The sequence below is a fragment of the Leptosomus discolor genome, chromosome 16 (assembly GCF_034619465.1).
Source record: "Leptosomus discolor isolate bLepDis1 chromosome 16, bLepDis1.hap2, whole genome shotgun sequence".
NCBI lineage: Eukaryota > Metazoa > Chordata > Aves > Leptosomiformes > Leptosomidae > Leptosomus > Leptosomus discolor.
The window spans coordinates 12803063-12821934 of record NC_141406.1 but is presented as its reverse complement, the minus strand read 5'-3'; the positions used below and the strand labels follow the sequence as shown (position 1 = coordinate 12821934).

The 18872-nt window shown below is 56.1% G+C and overlaps 1 protein-coding gene across 4 annotated transcripts in view; it reads right to left on the bottom strand.

The window, feature by feature from the left end:
- NCOR2 (nuclear receptor corepressor 2) overlaps positions 1-18872 on the bottom strand; it is a 177893-nt gene that overhangs the window by 29898 nt on the left and 129123 nt on the right. For 3 of the 4 annotated variants that reach the window (XM_086474356.1, XM_086474357.1, XM_086474358.1), the window contains 4 exons: positions 13837-13984; positions 10612-11167; positions 5126-5246; positions 3916-4153 (listed from right to left, as the gene is read on the bottom strand). In XM_086474356.1, coding sequence (XP_086330482.1) covers positions 3916-4153; positions 5126-5246; positions 10612-11167; positions 13837-13984 — 1063 coding nt within the window. Of the gene's footprint in view, positions 1-3691; positions 3695-3915; positions 4154-5125; positions 5247-10611; positions 11168-13836; positions 13985-18872 lie in introns of all 4 variants that reach the window. The other variant, XM_086474359.1, reaches the window with a different exon arrangement.

Sequence of the window (18872 nt, the reverse complement as noted above, 5' to 3'; positions counted from 1 at the left end):
GATGTTCTCCGAACATCTGGGACAATCACACTCTGTGAGACTGTCAAAGACAAATGAAGATCAAGACGGGTTCTGCAGGACAACTGGATGCCTCTAGGAGGAGCGGGGCGGCTTGCTGGTCCTCTGCAAGGCACCAGGGCTGGGGGCAAGAAAGCTTCCTGAAATTATCTGGCTCAGGGTAGGCTGGATGCCAGGCTAGGTTCACCCTGGCTATGAAAAGGCTGATCGGTGGCCAAGAAGTGCTTAATGATGGAGGAGCCATGCTGGGGACACCCAAACCCTGCCACGCTCTGCAGGGTCCTGGGAAAAAGAGGGGCTTCATCTGCACCAGCTCCATCCCAAGTGCATTCTCACACTTTGCTGAGCAGAAGGATGAAACAGCCTTTTCCGGATGGATTAAAGGCAGGTTTGGTAGAATTGGACTGTAATCGATAAACACTTAATTTTGCACTGCTCTTCTTCCCCAGACCCACCTGCATAACATCCGCATTGACCAGAAATTAGAAACTGGGCAGTAAACTATAGCAATCACAAATGAACCCAGCCTTTAACCATCAATTTTTGATAAAAATAGATGCCTGAATCCTGCTAAGCCTAATAATAGGGCAAGTAGATTATCAGAGGCTCAGTTTAATGAGGCTTTACTGCATTATCGTTATTAATGCTCAGTGTACTCAGAAGCTGGGAGATTATTCTTGTCCCCTTCAGTGAGAGAAGAAATCCATTCTCAGCACACAGAGGCATCCAGGCACTCACACCTCTGCAGCCTGGTGGGGTCGGACCTCAGCTTCAGCCTCTTCTCTCCCCATGCTGAATCCCAGAGAGGATCCCTTCGCCCTGCCAGTATGGGGGAATCCAGGCACAGCCTCCAGACTGACGGAGAGTCCCTGGCACGTCCACGCTCCCCTATTTCCTCCCCTTCAGCTCAGCCCCGCTCGGCTCTGCTCACGCGGGGGCGAACGGTGCTGGGATGTCCCAGCTGAAGATGCTCCCTGACGCCAAGGCAGTGTGGGCCAAGGCTACGTGCGCCCTGGACGGCTCTTGGAGAGCCCCCGTCCTCCTCCCCTCCCCGCGGGAGCCGTCCCCTCCCCTGCGTGCCTCTCCAGCCTGTGAAATGCGGCCAGTTCCTAATTGCCCCCGCATTAGAGAGTGGCTATAACTCAGCCAGCTTTTGATAAAATAGCACTTACGCGGGGAAGAGAGAGTTCCTATTACCGTTTATCAAGCCCCTGGAATGGGAGCGAAGGAGTCAGAGTTTATATGATCCGTCATCCAAATTAATGCTCTTGGCTCCCCACCGCCTACAAAGGCCAAACGAAACACAACTAAATCAACACAAAACATACCGCTGGCTTTCAAACCTTGGAGCGATAACCAAAGATATGCCCGACAGCAGCTCAGCAATGGGAAAAGGGATCCGTCTGCCTGTCGGTGAGATCCAGGCAGGGCTGCCTGCCTCTGCCTAGCCCCGTGATGAGCAGCTCGTCTGGGAAGGCAGGGGAGGGCAGCGCTCAGGAAGGTACGGCTCGGCTGGCCACCCTCCAAACCGATACAGCCCAGCCAGCGGCTGCGAGGCAGCCAACGCCTCGGCCAGGATGTGTGCAAGACTTGGCTTTGAAGCGGATCCAGAGCGGTGTGAAGGATGTTGATCTCTGGAGCGGTTGCAAGAGTTCAAGCTCTCTTATCGAGCAGGGGAGGAACTGGAGTACCTGCTCCGGTTGAGCTGGCCCCTGGCTAGGAGGCGGCACAGGGCTGCTCTCCTGAAGGCTTTGCAGGCTATGCTGCACTCTCCCCTTTCAACGCAAGGCCCACATAGAGGCGGTGTGGCAGCACGATGTCTGCAGTCTGGATGCTTGCCACTTCACTGGGATGCCTTGGAGAGCTGGGGAGGGGAGGGATGTACACAGATTTGCCAGGACTATCTGGCTACCTCCCCTCTAATCCCCGATCCACAGCCAGGATACGGTCCAAGAGGCAGAGACAGCACCGAGCGACCACCTGAGTCCACATCCATACTGAAATCAGGGCTCTGAGGGACTTGATTTCTCCCCTTGAGGTGACTCATCGCAAACCTGCTACTTTTCAAATGGGAGATGCATTCCCATCACAAACACAGACCAGCCCATGATTCCCTAGGGTCCACACGCAACCCAGACCCACCGTGGTACCCAGCACACAGGCACAGCTACGCAGGGTTTGGAGATCACACAGCCGGAGCCCAAGACCTGCTGAGACATTTGCCGGGTTACAGGGAGGCGCAATTAGTTTCATAAACATGGAAGATTCAGAGCACTACAGAGATGTGAGAGGAGAGAATAAAGTGCCTCACATCATTAGTGCTTTGCAGAGAACAAAGCCATAAAAAATCCACCTGAGTATCAGACCCTTGCCCTAAATAATGGTGCCAACAGGCCGCAGAATGGCATGGTTAATCTCCAACCCCTAAACCCTGCCTTGAACCTAGCATACACAAACCTGCCTCATCTCCTCATCCTCATGTGTCCAGGAGGAAGCTGGAGCTGCAGCACCAGGACACCGGCGATGCAGAGCTCCAGGTCTGAGCGCGAGCCGTGCCACCCAGCTCACCAGGAAGCTGCGCTGTGTAAAACCAGATCCACGCAGGATTACAGTGCAGGAGGAGATCAAACCCGAGCACCTGCCGCTGGGGGGGAAAGAGCTGGAGGGGAACTGTTCCCCCTGGGCAGCAACCGCGGGCACAGCGGGATGAGATCAGCTGGAAATGGGACTTCGTGGGTGGCAACACCACGACCCGGGGAACTCCCTCTCTTTCAAGGTGAGCAGTCACCTTCCTTGCTTACACGCAAAACATTCTGGAGGTGTGATGCACACACGGTCCTATTTATTGTCCAAAGAATATTTGGCCACGTGCCAGCAATCAACTCTTCTTGCAAGCACACTGTTCTGTCCAGGGGGACATGACAGCTTGAAGAATAAATACCTGGGCCCGGACACCGCAGAGCAGGCCGCTAAGATCCTGGCTGCCAGAGGGTGAACTAGTGCAGTGATTTTCCAGCAAAGATCACAGCCCAGGTCCAGTGCAGATCTGCCCTGTCAGTGTAGTCTTATCCACCTTCCATCTCCACGCACGAGCAGGTAATTTTTGCAGCTGCACCCATCCCTGTGCAGGGCCCAGCACTGGGGGACATCGCACCCGCCCAGCCTGACCTCCCTGCTCCTCTGATCGTGCCACTGGTGACAGCGTCTCACCTCCACACACAACTGCACTGCAGGCTGGCTGTGAGGGGCAGGGACACAGACTCTGAACTGGAACAGACTCTGACACTCAGATTAAAAACACATTTAGAGGATGGTCTCATCAGGACTTCCCGTCTCTCCTTAACCCTGATCCCCAGGTGCTCAAGCTAATAATGCTCTACGGTGGGAAACTCTGAATTGCTCATTAGGCAGCCAAACCACATCAGAGCTATTCCGGGGAGAAAGCACTGGGAATCTTTACAGGAACCTTTGGACTCCGAGTCACAGTATTAGCATTGATTTTAAATGAAATAATGGTCCCCGCTGAGCATTAAAAGCATTCTTTATAGAAAGCCAGCAAGGTAGAAAAGAGCCATTGTACCCAGAGCCCTGGCATGCCTCCAGGCCCCTTCGCTCTCAAGTGAATGGCGGAGACGCTAATAAAGGCAATCTTCACCTCCTCGGCGCTCGACACCGGCTTGGTGTTTGCTGTAGGCTCAATAAGACATGATGTACTGTCTAATGAACATGGGAAATTAGCCATGCCTCTCTCGTCCTGCTTCAAGACGCTATTAAAGAGCTTTCAAGGGTTGAAGCAAGCTTTCACCTAAGAGGAGGAAAGCAGCCGGCTGCGTACAGCTGCACACACCGGGCATTTCTGTGCGGACAAACAGGCACCAACACGCGGGCACTCCCTACCTTCCTTGTCACCAACAGCGGGGCTCCTGCTCTTTCCCCTGGGACTGCTGCTTGGCTGCTGCTGCTCCTTCTCAGCCTGTTGCTGCTGGGACTGCGATAGCTTGCTCGGGGGCATGTCCTCGCGGGCAGACTCATGGGCTTTTGTGATCTGCTGCTGGTAGAGGGCCAAGGCATGGGGAGGCACCTGAGGCTTCACGCTTCCACTCTGCAATATCCCCTCTGAGAAACCTTCGGAAATCTGCAAAGTAATAAGAATTGGTGACACTTGCCATATGCTGTTGACATCCACATCCGTCTTGGAGACACCAAGGTGTTAGGAGAAGCACCTGCCCCACATTATCACTGCAAGTCTTACCAGAGCAAATAGGGCTCCAAAGCTCACCCGTCACAGGAGATTAAAAAAGCCCACAACGAGAGTATCAGCTCGGCGCTGGTGACACTATAGGAGAGCCTCAGAATTCCCTTGTTTAAAACCTCTAATCTATAGTTAAGTGCTTGTAGCTTTTGCCAGAAGTTACTTTACAGCAGCCACATCTTAAGCTGTAACACGGGAAACTGGAAGAGCATCAAGAACAGGCCCTCCCTGACTACTCAAAACGCAAAGCAGGGATTTCCTCCCTGCCCACCCTCTGCTGCAGCTCCTCTGGTGTTCACCCTGGGGATACCAGGGTGCTTTTTGTCACAGCCCAAGCCACCACACAAGGAGGAACCATCAGCCTTGCAGAATACATGTTCTTTCAGTACATGTCTACTGGGTAGCCAAAAAGGGAGACCAAGCAGAGCTTCCAGATAAGGAAAACCATAAATGCTTCTTACGTGGTATCCTTCAAGCACACGAGATGAAGAGAAGTGCAGGGCTGGGAAGGTGCACGCTCGCTTTTTAAAGCAACGGGAGGCAGCAGTCATGTGGCAATGAGAAGCTTTTTCTGTCCAGACCTCCCACGACTTTCTGATAAAACAGCTCAAGGGACAGCCAAACGCTGCTGGCAGAGCTGCTCCAGCAGCTGGGGACATGCTCTGCTTGGTCCCCATTTTGCCTGCTGGGGGGCTCGCACTGCCCAGGTACAGCTCGCTGTAGCCCGCAGGGATGAGCAGGTCCGTGCAGCCCTGACAGGTGCCACGCAGGGAACGCAGCCCGACGGAAGAGCACGCCCGAGGCGCACGCGGCCACTGTGCTCCCAGCCCCAGCCCTCTTTGGTGGGATACTCACGATGGGAGGGATGGCAGCAGCACGCTGCTTCAGCTGTTTCAGGTCCAGTGGCTTCTGGGGTGAGGAGTTCAGCCTGGCATCGCTGGTGGCGTTGAGCAGGCTGGGCCGGGGGGACAGCAACCTGGACACAAAACACGCATGTTAACCAGGCAATGCCATGGACAAACTCCACGCCCCATCGCTCCCCCATGGCCTGCATCCCTCTGTTTTATGCTGCTGAGCCTAGAGGACATCCTCTTCATCAGAGAGGAGTGTATTGGACCGCTGCTCGCTGCTGGGAATCCGGGCTCTTGAACACATCATGTCCTTGGGCTTCCCGCCCCGCAAGCTGCTGCCCTGGCCCAAAACCTGTTTAGATGGCAACTACAACTCCAAAGATCTCAGCATCCACCACGGGGATGCTTGTCCGACAGGAGGTTACCAAGCAGGAAAATCTGCTGTGATGCCCAAAGTGCAGGGGGGCTGCAGCTGCTGGGAAGGTGCCTCAACCTCAATCTTTGTGGGCTGCAGGAGTCACTGGTTGGTTTGGTCTACAAGGGCAGGCACAAAGGGGAACACAACCTGGCCCAGCAACGCCCAGCTATGAACTGGGGTAGCTTTGCTGTGGGATGATGAGGCCGAGGGGAGGCGGAGGTCAGGATGGGATTCAAATCCTGCTTTCCAAAGACAATCCCCGTGGGGCTCCGTGCTCAAATGAGACCATCCCATCTGGCTCAACAGGCTCTCGAGCCCTCTTTCCCTTATCCCTGACACTAACTATTTCTGGCAAATCTGCTGCTGTCCCGAATAAACCTGAGGGAGAACTGGAGCCCAGAGCTGGGAGTTAGAGAGCAGGCTGACCAGTTCAGATTTCATTTGGGCATCATGCTACTCTCCAGAGCTCAGACGTAGTGCTTGCCTGGCGCTCAGGATCAGCCTCATGTTCTTCTTCAAGGCCTGTCTTTTATCAAGGTGCTAAAGCCTGGGCAACCACCACGTGCATGTGGCCGGGGTGCTTGGATCATATGAAAGACAAGAGACCAGATTTGGATGGGGTTTGATGTTCAGCCCAGCGGCCGCACAGCCCTGCTCCCTCTCCATTTGTTCTTCCCCTTGAGTTGCCTGGTAGACACTTAGCTGGCCACGCGAGCCCCTGTGCGAACAGTGCGAGGTGGGCCCCATGCTGGCACCGAAATGGGATGGAGATGGAAGCGTGCAAAGCCCATGGGTCAAAGCCTAGGTGCGTCCAGCTCCTGAGCTCATGCCAAGACCCTGGGGACCACGTGTCTCCAGGCCATCTCTGCTTTCTCTCTCTCCTGACTCCAATTTGTTGAAGCCAGTTCATAGTTTTCAAGCTTTACAGCCTGATTTGTTTATTTTAGCTGTTATTTCATTGCTCTCTTCAGCCTATAAATTTCAAGGTCATCCCATGCTCACCCTTGGATGAATAAACAAGCGTGGCGGGGCCATGTGCGGGGAATAAACTCATCACGGTGCTGGGACTGCCCCAGCCCTCACTCTACGCAGTGCCGGGCATCGGAGGGGAAGGGGACCTGCCTCCAGATTGGGACCAGGGTGCTCTGCTTAGGCACTCAGGGGGGACTAGCCAAGGGGCAGCAAATCTGAGCTGCTCCCCAAATAATCGCAATGATATCTGCCTGCGGAGCCACAAAGGTGTCGGGAAGCCACGATGTGGCGGACACGAGACTCCTGGAAGGGTGCAATGCCCCAAAGTCTGCTGAGACGCATGGCTGGGGACATGGGCACCCAGCACTTGCTCCCAAGACCTGCATGCCATGCTGAGCCGCGGCACTGCTTTTCTAGGGCTGCCAACATGGGGACGGCCCGTGTTCACAGCCTGCTCTGCAGCCCTGGCTCCACTCCCCCAGCACTCTGGGCTCTGATTTTGCCCAAAAGAAACTAATATTTTTAAAATTATTTTTAAAAAAGGGCAATGTTTTTCTAGGCAAGCCTCATCTGGAAGGTAGAGCAGCCAGTGCAGGCTGCCAGCCGTCTCAGCTCCTGGTGCTGGCAAAGAGCTCCTCTCCTGCCACTTCATCCCTGATGCCAGCGCTGCCAGACTGGCGATGTGTCATCCCTGGGCTGAGACAGGTCCTGGTGGTCACCAAGAGGTGACCGACCCGGCAGCTTGGGCCCAGCTCCATGTCACTGCCACCGCTAGTGGTGTGGGACAGATCTCAGCAGCCGCGGCTGTGCTTAGCGCCGCTCTCCTCCTCAGCAGCGGTTCCTGTGGGACAAGTACCTAAACACCCTGATTTTCCAGAGATGGGCAAGCTTGATCAGCAAGTGGGGTCCTGCCAGCCCTGGCAGCCCCTTGGCAGAGCAACTGCCCCAGCAGCCGCCCCATGCACTCGTGGTGCTTGCAGAGATGAATTTAAGCACCCTTAAGGTTCCTTTGAGCACACTTAAGATCCTCAGGTTTCCTAAAGCCCTCCAGGATCCTGATGCTTAGGAAACCAGAGTCAGTATCAAATTAATCAATATGCAAATTGCATAATTTATTATGTCCCTCCTAGCAGATCTTGCACCAGGCACAGGGCTGTCTGCTGCTTTGCTCTAGAAGTCTCCGGATGAACAACCCACAGCATCTTGTACCCACCCCGCTGCCAACCTGGGGTCTCCCAAACCTAACCACCAGTCCCGACGCATGGGGGGTGGCACTGGGAAGGATGGGAAAAGGGTTTGAGCAGGAAGGGGTCAGCATGCACGTGGCTGAGCCTCAGCAGTGTGGAGATGTCCCCTCCCAGGCTCAAAGCTTTGCGGGTGACCAGGACAGCGTGTTCCCCAAACTCCTTCACCCTCTGCCATGGAGACAGGGAGCAGTTTCACTGCCAGGCAAGCCAACGCACTGACACGCGACCCAGCCGAACGCAATTCCTTGCACACGTGGTGGTTGTGCAACGGCGAAGGCTACCAGATTTCCCTGAGGGGCTCCCTCCAGCCAGGGCCACTGCACCAACGTGGCACCGGCCTGGCACTGCCCTCACACCTACGGCTGAGCCAGCAACCGGGACGCACGGCGCAGGGGTGGCTCGGCGCAACGCTTATAGGCAGGCGCCTCCTCTCTGTGCGGCAGGCCTGCAGCGGGTGGCTGCATGGCCTCCCTCACGCATCCCCATCTGCTGTGACCTCCCGCTGAACCGCCGTCCTGGCAGCCCTAGCAGCAGCCCTCTTGCAGCACATGCTGCGTGGAACCACAGACAATGAGCTGCCTTCTTCAGCTTTGACGAGTTAAGGCTGCGCCTCCTTATCTCGGGCTTGTCTTCGCTAGGGTGAACCGCAGGAGGACCCAAAAAAGGCTGCTCCTACGTGTCATGCCAACCCCGCACCCCTTCCCTCTCACCTCGGGGACACCCCAGCCGCCCTCCATCCCCTTCTGGGAGATGCCGCGGACAGCTCGATGCTTTTACAAGCGCAGGGAAGAGCACCCACGCCCCGCTGGCGCTGGGTGGGTGGGCGGGCGAGCATCGGGTGATGCGGTGACGGGGCGGCTCACGCGGCATCTCGGCAGCCTCGTCCTGCTCATCGCGAGTCACGCTGCAGCAGCGGGGCTGCGGCAACCGCCTGCGAGCAAGCAGCCCTCGGCCGGTGGGAAATGCAAGGGAGCAAAGCTACACCGGGGAAGAGCACAGGTCCCTGCCAGGAGCACGAAAGGGGCTGAAACCTCTGAGCTGGCTGTGGACTGACCCCATGGGTGCTCCTGGGGCTCCTGGGCTGGGCAGCGCCAGGCACTGGTGTCAGCTGCAGCCTTCCTGGGCTAGCAGGCTCTGCTATCACCCACTCTTCATTGCCACACGGGATAACAGGAGTGGCCCAGGAGCTGCGGGACGCCTGTTTAATGTTTAACATTCCTGGAAGCTGGTAACTGTTTGACAAGCGAGATAGGCGCTGACTCAGCGAGGAGCCAGGGATGAAAAAGTCATTCCCAAGACGACTTGCTCCTTTGCTGCTGGGAAGACGCTACAAGCCACTGCTGTCCTGGTTTTGTCTGGGTTACTCTCAAATTTGAGGAGTGCAGCCCTGCTGGCCTCACTCTCCCTTGCTGGGACGTTTTCTCCCGTCTGGGAAGGAGGAGAGGGTGGGGAGGGGTGGTGCTGGACTCTGTCCACCACCAGAGAGGAGCACTGCAGCCAAGAGGCCTCAGCCCTGCGACGGGGATGGGGCCAGCGGCGTCCGCACCACCCCTCGGCATCGTCAGTACTGCTTCCAGCTGCTCGGCAGCAAGAGGGGCTGCTCCTCCGGGGCAGCTGGGCAGCGCGGAGGATGCTCCTGCACGAGCAGCGCTCACCCACTGGCTCCTGCATCCGTCACAGGGAAAGTGCGGAGGCCGTCAGGAGCGGTGGAGATGCACGATGGCTCCCTACTGCCTCGTCCCACTGCTTTGCTTGGTTGGGTTTTTTTTAAATAGCCCCATCCACTGCACTGCGTATAGCCCGCCCGGCCTGGCAGCACCCATCTTGATGCCAAACTGCCCCCTGGAAGCCCACAGGAGAGATGTGGGATGCAGGATGCTGGGTGCAGGATGGGAGACATCAACCTCCAGTCCCAGCCCAGCTCCAAGGTGGGGAGGGACTGCTGTCCCTACCTGCAACGGCAGGGTGGACTCAGGAGTCCCACCTGGCCCAGGAGCCAGCGCGGATGGAAGCAGGAGCCATTAGAAAAAACAGCGCTACAGAGACACATGTATTCACACAGATTCTTTAAAAACCAGGAAACCCTCTCCTCATTTGTAAGGCTCTTGGGTGGGGAGGGTTCTATGGGAAAAGCCAGGAGCGGAGCAGGATGTTTCTCCAAGGAAGAGGCCAGTGTTTCCCCTCCCTGTCCCAAGAGCCATCCATGAAGGGTCAGAGCTGCCCTCGGCTGCCAGCCCCAGGGGTGGGTGGAGGGCTCAGGACCGCAGCGGCTCAGGTGAAGACCCAGTGGCATGTCCCCAGGAAAGCTCCCACAGCCCACACCATTCTCCTCCCTTTACGGACGGATAATTCACCCCTACGGATCCAAGCAACATCTCCACCAAAGGAGCAACTCGCCCCCTCTCCGCACTGTCCCCGATGTGATTTCTCTCCTGCCAGCACCAGCTCAGACAGAAACCGATCCCAACCCCAGATGCTGGCAAACCAGCCTGTGCCTCTGCACCACTCCACTGTCCCCAAGGGCACGTCCTGCTCCATTGCGTCACCCAGATGGGCTGCCATCAGCAGACGCAGCGGCTCTGCACCCAACACCTACCCATGGCCGTTGCCCAGCAGCACCCGTATGTTGGGACATCGCACTGCCCGTTGTGTCACGGCCCCCTTGCAAGCGATGGCCAAAGGGTCACGGCCACATGGGGACACAGCCGAGCACGTCCCCTAGCCTGGGAGACTGCCTGAGTGATATTCTCAAGGAGGAGCTCCCGAAAGTGCACGTGGGCACTGCAGCACACCACGGAGATGCTCCTCTGGCCCTCAGGCCATGCACTTGCCCACCTCTCTCCCCACTCCTACCTGCTCTTGTCCACAGCATCCTGCTCATCCATCTCGTCCGCGCTGCAGGTTGCGCTGGAGTCACTGTCGGGGTTCACCCCGGGGCCTTTACTGCCCTTGTGGCTCTCCTTCTTCTCGGCCTTGGGTGTCCCCTCCGTCCCTGCTGTCCCTCCGCTGCTGACGCCGCTTTCCGCCTTCTTGTCATTCCCCTTGTCCTTCTCCTGGTTGTCTTCGCTCTCCTCCTTCTTCACCTCGCTCTTGCAGGGCTCTTCGCTCACCTTCTCCTCTGGCTCCTCCGTTTTCACCACGTCCACCACCAGGTCCTCCTGCACCTTCTCCTCGCTGCTGGGCGGCTCAGGAGCTGCCTCCGGCGGAGGGCTGGTGGCCGGAGCGGGGTTGGCGGGGGGAGCAGTGGGAGCGTCAGGGGGTGTTGGAGCCTCTTCCAACTTGACTGCCGGTTCTGTGCTGGAGTCACCTCCTGGCCCGGGTGGTGCCTTGGCCCCGTTTTCGCCTCCTTCTTTGGCTTCGGGCCTCGGCGAGGGAATGCTCTCGGTGTCGGAGCTGTTATTTACTGCAGCTGAGAAAAGGGAAGAAATAAAAATAAGGATCAGCCCGAGATTCTCGCTTCCCATATCACTGCCTCCACCCCCTCCCTTGGGAGGAGAACGCCCTCGTTCCTCTGAGGGGAAGACGATCCTGGGGCTGGGAGAGCTGCGCCGGGATCCCCGGATCCAAAGCCTACTAAGCAAAGGGATGCTCTGGGGACCTCTTCGCTTGCCCAGCACAATGACTGTTGTTGACCCCCACTCAAAGGCAAAACCACACGCCCAAAAGCCTGGAGACCAAGCAACTGGGAAGCTGGATTTTAAGGGAAAACCCTGGCTGCTGGCTGGATCTGCAGGCCAGGATCTGCTCCCTCGTCACCCTCTCACCCATGTCTCTGGATCAGCTCTGCTCCCCCGGCACCAAGCACCTCGCTGGCACCCTGCTCGCTGACTTACGTCGCCTGTGTCCCTGGCTCTGCCACCCCCAGGGCAGCTGGGGACCATCCCAAAACATCGTGCGTGTTTGTTGTTATTTAAGCCGCCAGTGGCAGAAGAAAGGAGGTCAGGGTCAGCGAAAGCAAAGCGCTGGCAGTGCTGCAGGACAGGTTAATTATTACATGGAAAGGATCACTCTCAAATCTGCCACCAACAGCTTGGAGTGAGCTGGAAGCACAAGTGTCCATGCATCGCTGCAGAGGAAGGTGCTGCCGAGAGACTTTCTACGGCTGGGGAGAGGATTGCTCCCTCCAAGCCTTTGCTGGACAAACGTGGCCAGGGCCAGGAGCGCCAGGACACTTCCACAGTCGCATCTCAGCATGTCCCTGCTGGGCAGGGCTCTCACGCTCCTGCCCAAAGGCTTCCTCATGTGTGTTCCTAGACTTGTCTCTCTCCCCGGCAGCACAGACAGCTTTCAAACACCGGTGAGATGAGTGGCACAGAGACTATGTCCCAAGAGCTGTACACTGGAGTGCATCCATCCTTCCTTGGCAGGAAAATGTGCCACATTCATCAGGAATCTCAGTCTTCTCCAACCTTTATGGACTTGGAACCAAGCAATGAGGTGTCCCATCATTCACCCAGGGATGAGGTTTACAGCATGTTTGGCCAAACTCTCTGCGACTGCCACTTGATGCTACTCTGAATGCCATGCTGAGACATCCAACAGTGGCTTGTCCCGTGGTCATCCAAGGTCTAGGCTCCAGTGCACGCCCTCCAGATGCTGAATTTGTGGTCTACACCATAACCCTCATACCAAGTCCTTCCTCCTGCCCCTGGCCAGCCACATGGTCCCCCGACTGAGCATCCCCAAACCTCGCCCTGGAGCCAGCAGCCATCTCATGCATAACACCATCCTGGCACTTCTGTGCCCATGACATTTCATGCGCCCTGCTTATGCCTTTCTGGTTCTGCCACCCCAGCAGCAGAACAAGAGACGAGGCTTGGAGTGTAAGGCTTGGGAGCGTGTCAAGAGATCCGTCTCTAATCTCAAAAATACATTGTTTCCTCTCAGGCACTCTTAAAAAGAGCAATAACTACCTTTTACTTTGCGCCTCCAAGTCACGTATCACCTCGCACAAAGATTTACCTGGAATCTGCCTTGTAATGAGTCACTTGCAATGGTGATTTGAAAAGATTTCCCATTTCGAGTCCCATTAGCCTGGGTGCTAAGGCCAGGAACCAGCATGGTGCCAGCAGTGCTGGTTAAGTTATTAAATTACTTTGACAGAAGTCAAATGGGGCTATTGTTGGAAAATTATGCACATTTTCTCCAAACTCGCTGCCGTGCTTTCTAAGCGATAAATAGCTGAAAATTGTCACTTTCAAGTTGTTTCCTTTCTTTGGTATGGCTGGGAGGTAGTAAAATGCTGCCTTAAAAGGGAAAGGAGGAGGAAAAGACCCGCCAAGGTACACCAGCCTCGCCGGTGGGAGATCACGGCTTCCCCTGCCTTTGCCGGCAGCGTGGGCTCCACTGCCCGGGGCAGCAGTGGCAGTGATGCCCTGACACGATGGGAATAGACACACACAAACTGTAGCGTGTTACCCCTCCTTGAGCCCATGCTAAGCGCCCTGAGAGCCCGCAGCAGGGGCCATCTAACCCTGCCGAGCACGCAGGGACCCCTCCTTTGGGGGGAAACACCAGGAAATCTGGTTTACAAGAGCATATAAGTGTGCCAGGCCCCGGTAAGCTGGGTGCGCTGGGGACGGCAATTGGAAACCAAAGGGCTTGCTCTCCTCCAGGGCGAGGAGAAGCTGCTGGGACCACTCCAAGTTCCAGGTGAACCCTTTACGTGCAGCCTTGATGCGGAGGCCGAGGAGCCCCTGGGCCACGAAAGCAGCCGTAAGCCTCCCCATGCTCCACGGGACCCCCGTGGGCACCCAGCAGCCACGGTGGAGGCTGCTGGTAACAGAGCTCCTGCGCAGCACGGCCTTCCCAAAATAAACATCCCTCCAGACAGCCACAGGAGGAGAGCAGTGATCCAGGGCACTCCTTGCAAGCGTGAAATCCAGAGGCATCCAAAACGCCACGAGCGCCTCGTGCTGCGGGATGCCATCCCCTCGGCACGGCTTTGGGGTGACAGACACGACCCCCCGCCATTTGCAGCCCCGGAGAGGTCGTGTGTGGCGCCTCCGCTGCAGCCGTGCAGCGAAGCCGGGAGAGCTGAGCGCATCCCCCGCTGCTGCGGACCCCCACCCGCCTCACCTTCCGTCTCCTCGGCCATCTCCTCCTCATTGCCGCTCGTCCCTGACACCTCCATCTCCTCGTCCTCGGCGGCGGGAGGGAAGGCAGCTTCTTCGTTTTGAACGGCGGTGCCTTTTTTCTTCTTCCTCTTGGCGTTCCTTTCTTTCTCCTGCGGAAGAGGCAGAGGATGGTAAGAAGGAAAGCCCACAGGAGCCGCGGGGGTACAGAGACCACCGGCCCTGCCTGAAGGGCCAAGAGGAATGCTAACACTGCCATGGCCCCCCAGGTAAGCCCTCTGAATATCAGTCCTTGGGACCGGACTCGCCTGCTGAAAGCCTGGCAGCATGGTCTCACCTGGCCAAAAAACTTTGGCTGCTGTGCAATGGCCAGCCTGGCTCCACGTGGAGCTCCAGCCCCGGGTGGCAGTGAGCCTCCGAGGGAGGGGTGGCACAGACACGCGGACAAGGGACGGACGTGCAGCCGTCACCAGCGCAGGGTTAAGGAAGAGCCCAGTGGTCCTGCGTCCACTCATTACGCGCGTGCAACGTGTTCATCCTGCACATTTCCGAGCACTACCTCCAACTACACAGCCACGTGCGGCTGCAGCTTGACAGATAACGAAGCTGATGCCCCAAATACGGCCCAGCCAACATTTTTGCACACCAGCTTTCGTGTCTCCTACGGCAGGTGCTGTCAATGGACTTTGATCCTGTGCTGGGGAGGTTGTCGCTGGTGGGGACGCTCCATGCGGCACAAGATCTCGAAGGTAAGCTGCCCGGTGCCCCGTCCTGCCCCATGACAGCCCCATCCCTGCTTGCCAGGGCACGTGCCACAGCCACGAGGGCGCAGACAGCTGCTCCCTCCCACCAACCTAAAGGAAAAGTCTCGGCTTTGCTATTGTTTCCTGCTCTTGTTGCTTGAGTAAATATTACCAGTAGGAACAGGCCCATCATCTCCGGCTCTCCCTGCAAACCCCACATGAATGACGTGTGTAGGACGTTTATTTACATGGATGAAAAGATAAAGCCGTGGTGGAAACGTTAACTTTGCTGCTGGATCTCTGTGCTGGGAAGAGCTGGCCCCCCCTTCTCCCCACCCCCCCAACTTCTCGGTCCTTTAAAAAACTTCCAGATAAAACAAACAAATACAACTGCTTTTTGCTTGGAAACGCTGCTTGCTCAAAATCTATTTTTATCAAACTGGACAGGAGAGAGGGGAAAAAGGCACTTGAGAAAGGGCTCTGCGAAGGCGTGGAGAGGCGGCAGGAGGAAGGCAGGGCTCCGTGGTGCCCTCGCCCCGTCCCGGCAGTGGTGGCGATGCCCTGGCACTGCCAGCATCCACGCCTCTGCCACGGCAGCGATTCAGCAACCGCATGTTTCTGTCTGAAGCAGCAGTTCCCCATCACACTAATGCGGTGACAAAGCGCCGACGTTACTATGGCAAAGACTTCTCTGCCTCTTACTCACGGGTCCGTGACTCAGCCGCGGGCAGGAGCAGACTCCTCGCTGGGGAATTAGCCGGGAACCAGCCTCTGCCTCAGCACCCTACTTGGCCAGAGCCCGGGGGCTGGCAGCTGCTGGCAGAGCAGAGCAGCCAGCTGCCCCGGGGGCACCGTGGTTCCCTCTCCCAGCAGACCCCACTGCTGGTATTTAGGGAAAATGATGTGAAATCCAGGCAGCAGATCCCAGCTATATCTAGAGATACATTCAGGCCACCATCTCGCCTCTTATAATGCCAGCAGCTCCAGCTCCCTCACGTGGTCTTGCTCCCAGCACCCTCTCTGCTCTGCCTCTATAAGCAGTGACAGGGTCCCCATGGCTGACACGGGATCCTAAACATGACCACAGTGGTCATGGAAGAGTCTTTGTGAGCCACTCCTGGGACCAGGTGTCTCCCATCGTCACAAACCTACTCTTAATCCAAGCAATTACCAGCGAGGTCACGGGAAGGTGCCAGGACCATTTCCTATGGGCTCTCTGATGCTCATTTTGCGCTATCCCAGCCCACAAGGTCTCTGCTCTCTACCTGCTACCAGGTATTTTTGCAGGACCTCCAGGACTTGGTGCCACCTGAGCGGTCTGCCTTGCCGAGACCACTGAGGAGACGTGCTGTACGCAGTGAGGGCGCTAAACCCTGCACAAGGGCTCTCTTCATGTCTGCTCCTCCACGCTGTCCTCCCAGGCACCTGGTCCCCAGCCAGCCCCATCACACTGACTCACAGCCTGGCAGGGATGGGCAGCTCTTCTCCACCTCCTCTCCTGCCATCCTGGGTGCTGGGCACTGCCTCCTACCATTCGAGTTCACCTGCACCATCTGTCCTGGAGCAGGAGATGGAGATGCCACCAACCCTTGGGCATGACATCTCTCTGGCCTTCTGTCTCACGGTTAGAGCAGCCATCCTGACAAATTTGGCCTCTCCTTGCACTCACTCACCACCTGACGTGGCAGCAACAGCCAAAACAGCTTCCAAACCCCGCTGCCGACACGGGTACCTCCCATCTGCATTGGCCTCAGCCTGTCCTAAGAGCAGGACCAGGCAGTCCCAGACTGGTGTGATGTAATGATGCATATCTGAGACACACCAGGACTAGGTCTAACCACAGAGTTACTCCCATGCTCTGCTGTGGGAGCAGCCAACAGCGATGGGAAGGGACAGGGAGATGATCCTGCAGGCAGGACCTCTCTGCCCACCGTGGAGAGGAGGGTCTCAGTTTCCCATCCTGAGACCACGGCTCTGCACCAAGGCAAGGCAGACTTGTTCACCCTCCAGAAGAAGAGGCTATCAGGTTGTCCTCCTGAAGCAGCTTTGCTGTGTGAAGCCAGCACCACCAAAAAGCAAGGAATTGCAGAGATGTTGCTCGGAGGGGGCCAAAATATTGATCTTCCAAGCAGGACCAGCACCAGCCCAGGAGATAGCTTGCCCATCTTTGCTGCACAAGCCAAAACAAGCCCCAGCAGTCACTAGACCTAAGTGACAATCACACCACAAGGAGGTCTCAGTGAAGACAGCGCCTAATCTCCAACCACTAACAAAAAGAGAAGCTCTGAGGACATGGTGTATCCCAGTGCCCCACTCTCCTTAAATGCTGAGATTAGAGAGCGCAGTGTGCAGAAGGTCAGGGCTAAGTGACGCTGATGCCCGGGACACATCTGAGCTGCTCGGCAGCAAACCCAAGCCAAAACACACAGCAGGGCAGATAAAGCAAAGCCTCAAGGTGGCCTGACCCTGCCCCAGCAGTAACAGCTGCCTGTCCCATGGTGCAGCCGGCTGGCAGGGACACCCTGAGCCATGGGGGTGCTTGCAGAGGGAGGAGGGTGAGGATCTGCAGCATCCTGCCCCATCAAGCCAGGACCGCAGTGGGATTCCTCTCCTCAAACAGGCTGGAGAAGGGTCTCGTGAGCGCTGAGCAGCTTGGGGGAGAGAGGAAACGGGGCTCTGTGCGCTGACACAGCCCACGGCAGCTCCTCAGCCCCTGTGTGCCCCCTCCCCGGGGCAGAACTTCTCCAGTAAAAGGATGGGTCTTCAAATTAAAACCCCAAACACAGCACGTGGAAGCGTATGGACCACGTGGGCTCTGGCATCACCATGCCAGACACCTTTGCCTGTTGCAACCTAAACTGTTCTCCTTCCTAATGCTGGATGCTCCCTGGAGGCTCAGAGGGAGGGTCCCCCTGTCCCCAGAGCTCCCTGGGCTCTGGCTAGACGGGGTTCAACGCACAAGGGGCTGCCAAAACGCTTGGCCCCATCCCACTGAGCACTGCCCCAGCATGGGGAATGGGGATATCCTGCTTTGTACTGCGCTGTGCCACATTTTGGGGACAGAGGGACCTTGCCAGGCTCTGCCTCCTGTCCCACACCCGTCACTGCTGCCTGCCCGTCCCCACAGCTCCTCCGAGTCGCCTGCACACTGCTGAAACCCCGTGTCACACCTACCTGGAAGAGGAGGCCACAATATTAATGAGCCCCATTTGGGAAATGAATGAGATCTGCTAATTAAGTTTACTCTCATTAAGCAAGAGGAAGAAAAGCAGAGCCACTGTGTCTCCCCACACATGATCAGCAATAGCTGTTGGTGGTGAGGTCAGGGAATAATCTGGGGATGTCATGGCAAAACTAGGCGATGCCACGCTGCCTCGCCACGTGCTTCCTCTGCAGAGGTCACGGCTGACTACTGGTTATAGGATGAGATTTGGAGGCCTGGTTTGCTCGGGAATATATTTAGGAGTCAGGAAGGAAGGTCTATGGCAATTTAATCTCAGTTGTTCTTTTATTTTATTCAGCTTTCTGGCATCTGCTGTTGTCACAAAACAATAGAACCCAATAAATAACAGCTGAACGTTCATTGTTCTTCTCCACAACCGAATCCCATAGCCTCCAATGCTCAAAAAATAAAATGATGATGCTGATATAAACTGCAAGTGAGAGTGAGCAATTAAGACTGGAGAAGTCTAGCGGCTGCCTTGGAGGGACGGATGCAGGGAAAAATGTGGTTCTGCAGAAAAACACTTCCGTGATATAATTTCTGCAACATTAGGAAGCAGAGTAAATTAATACACACCGGCTCTACTGCCAGCTAAGCCGTATGATCTTATTTCAGATTCTCCCCAGTAATGAACAATGATATCTTTCTAATGTAATGTTTTATATTCAGAGAGCTTGATGCACATTTTCATTCCAGTCTTTATATCAGTTTTGGGGTCTTTTATATAGTTTGTTTGCTCTGTTTCTAAAAACAATTCAGTGAAACATGGTAACACAGGAGTGTCTCTGTGCATAAAGAATTAATAAAAAAGAATTGCCGATGTCTTCTCTTTCTCTCATTCCTATAGACTGACTAGGATATTAAATTCCTGGGTGAGTCATTGAATGTTTTCCTGTCTTTCTTTTTACTCTTGCTGTAATAGCTTGCTTGGAGAGATTCCTGCATTGAACATTGTCCTTTGCATTTTCAAAGCACCCCTTGGGGGTTTAGCCATGTGAATTCTATTAGCCAGAAACTAGGAACCCCAGGATACTCTACAAATGAAATAGTTATAATCCTTAGCAGTCCATCCTA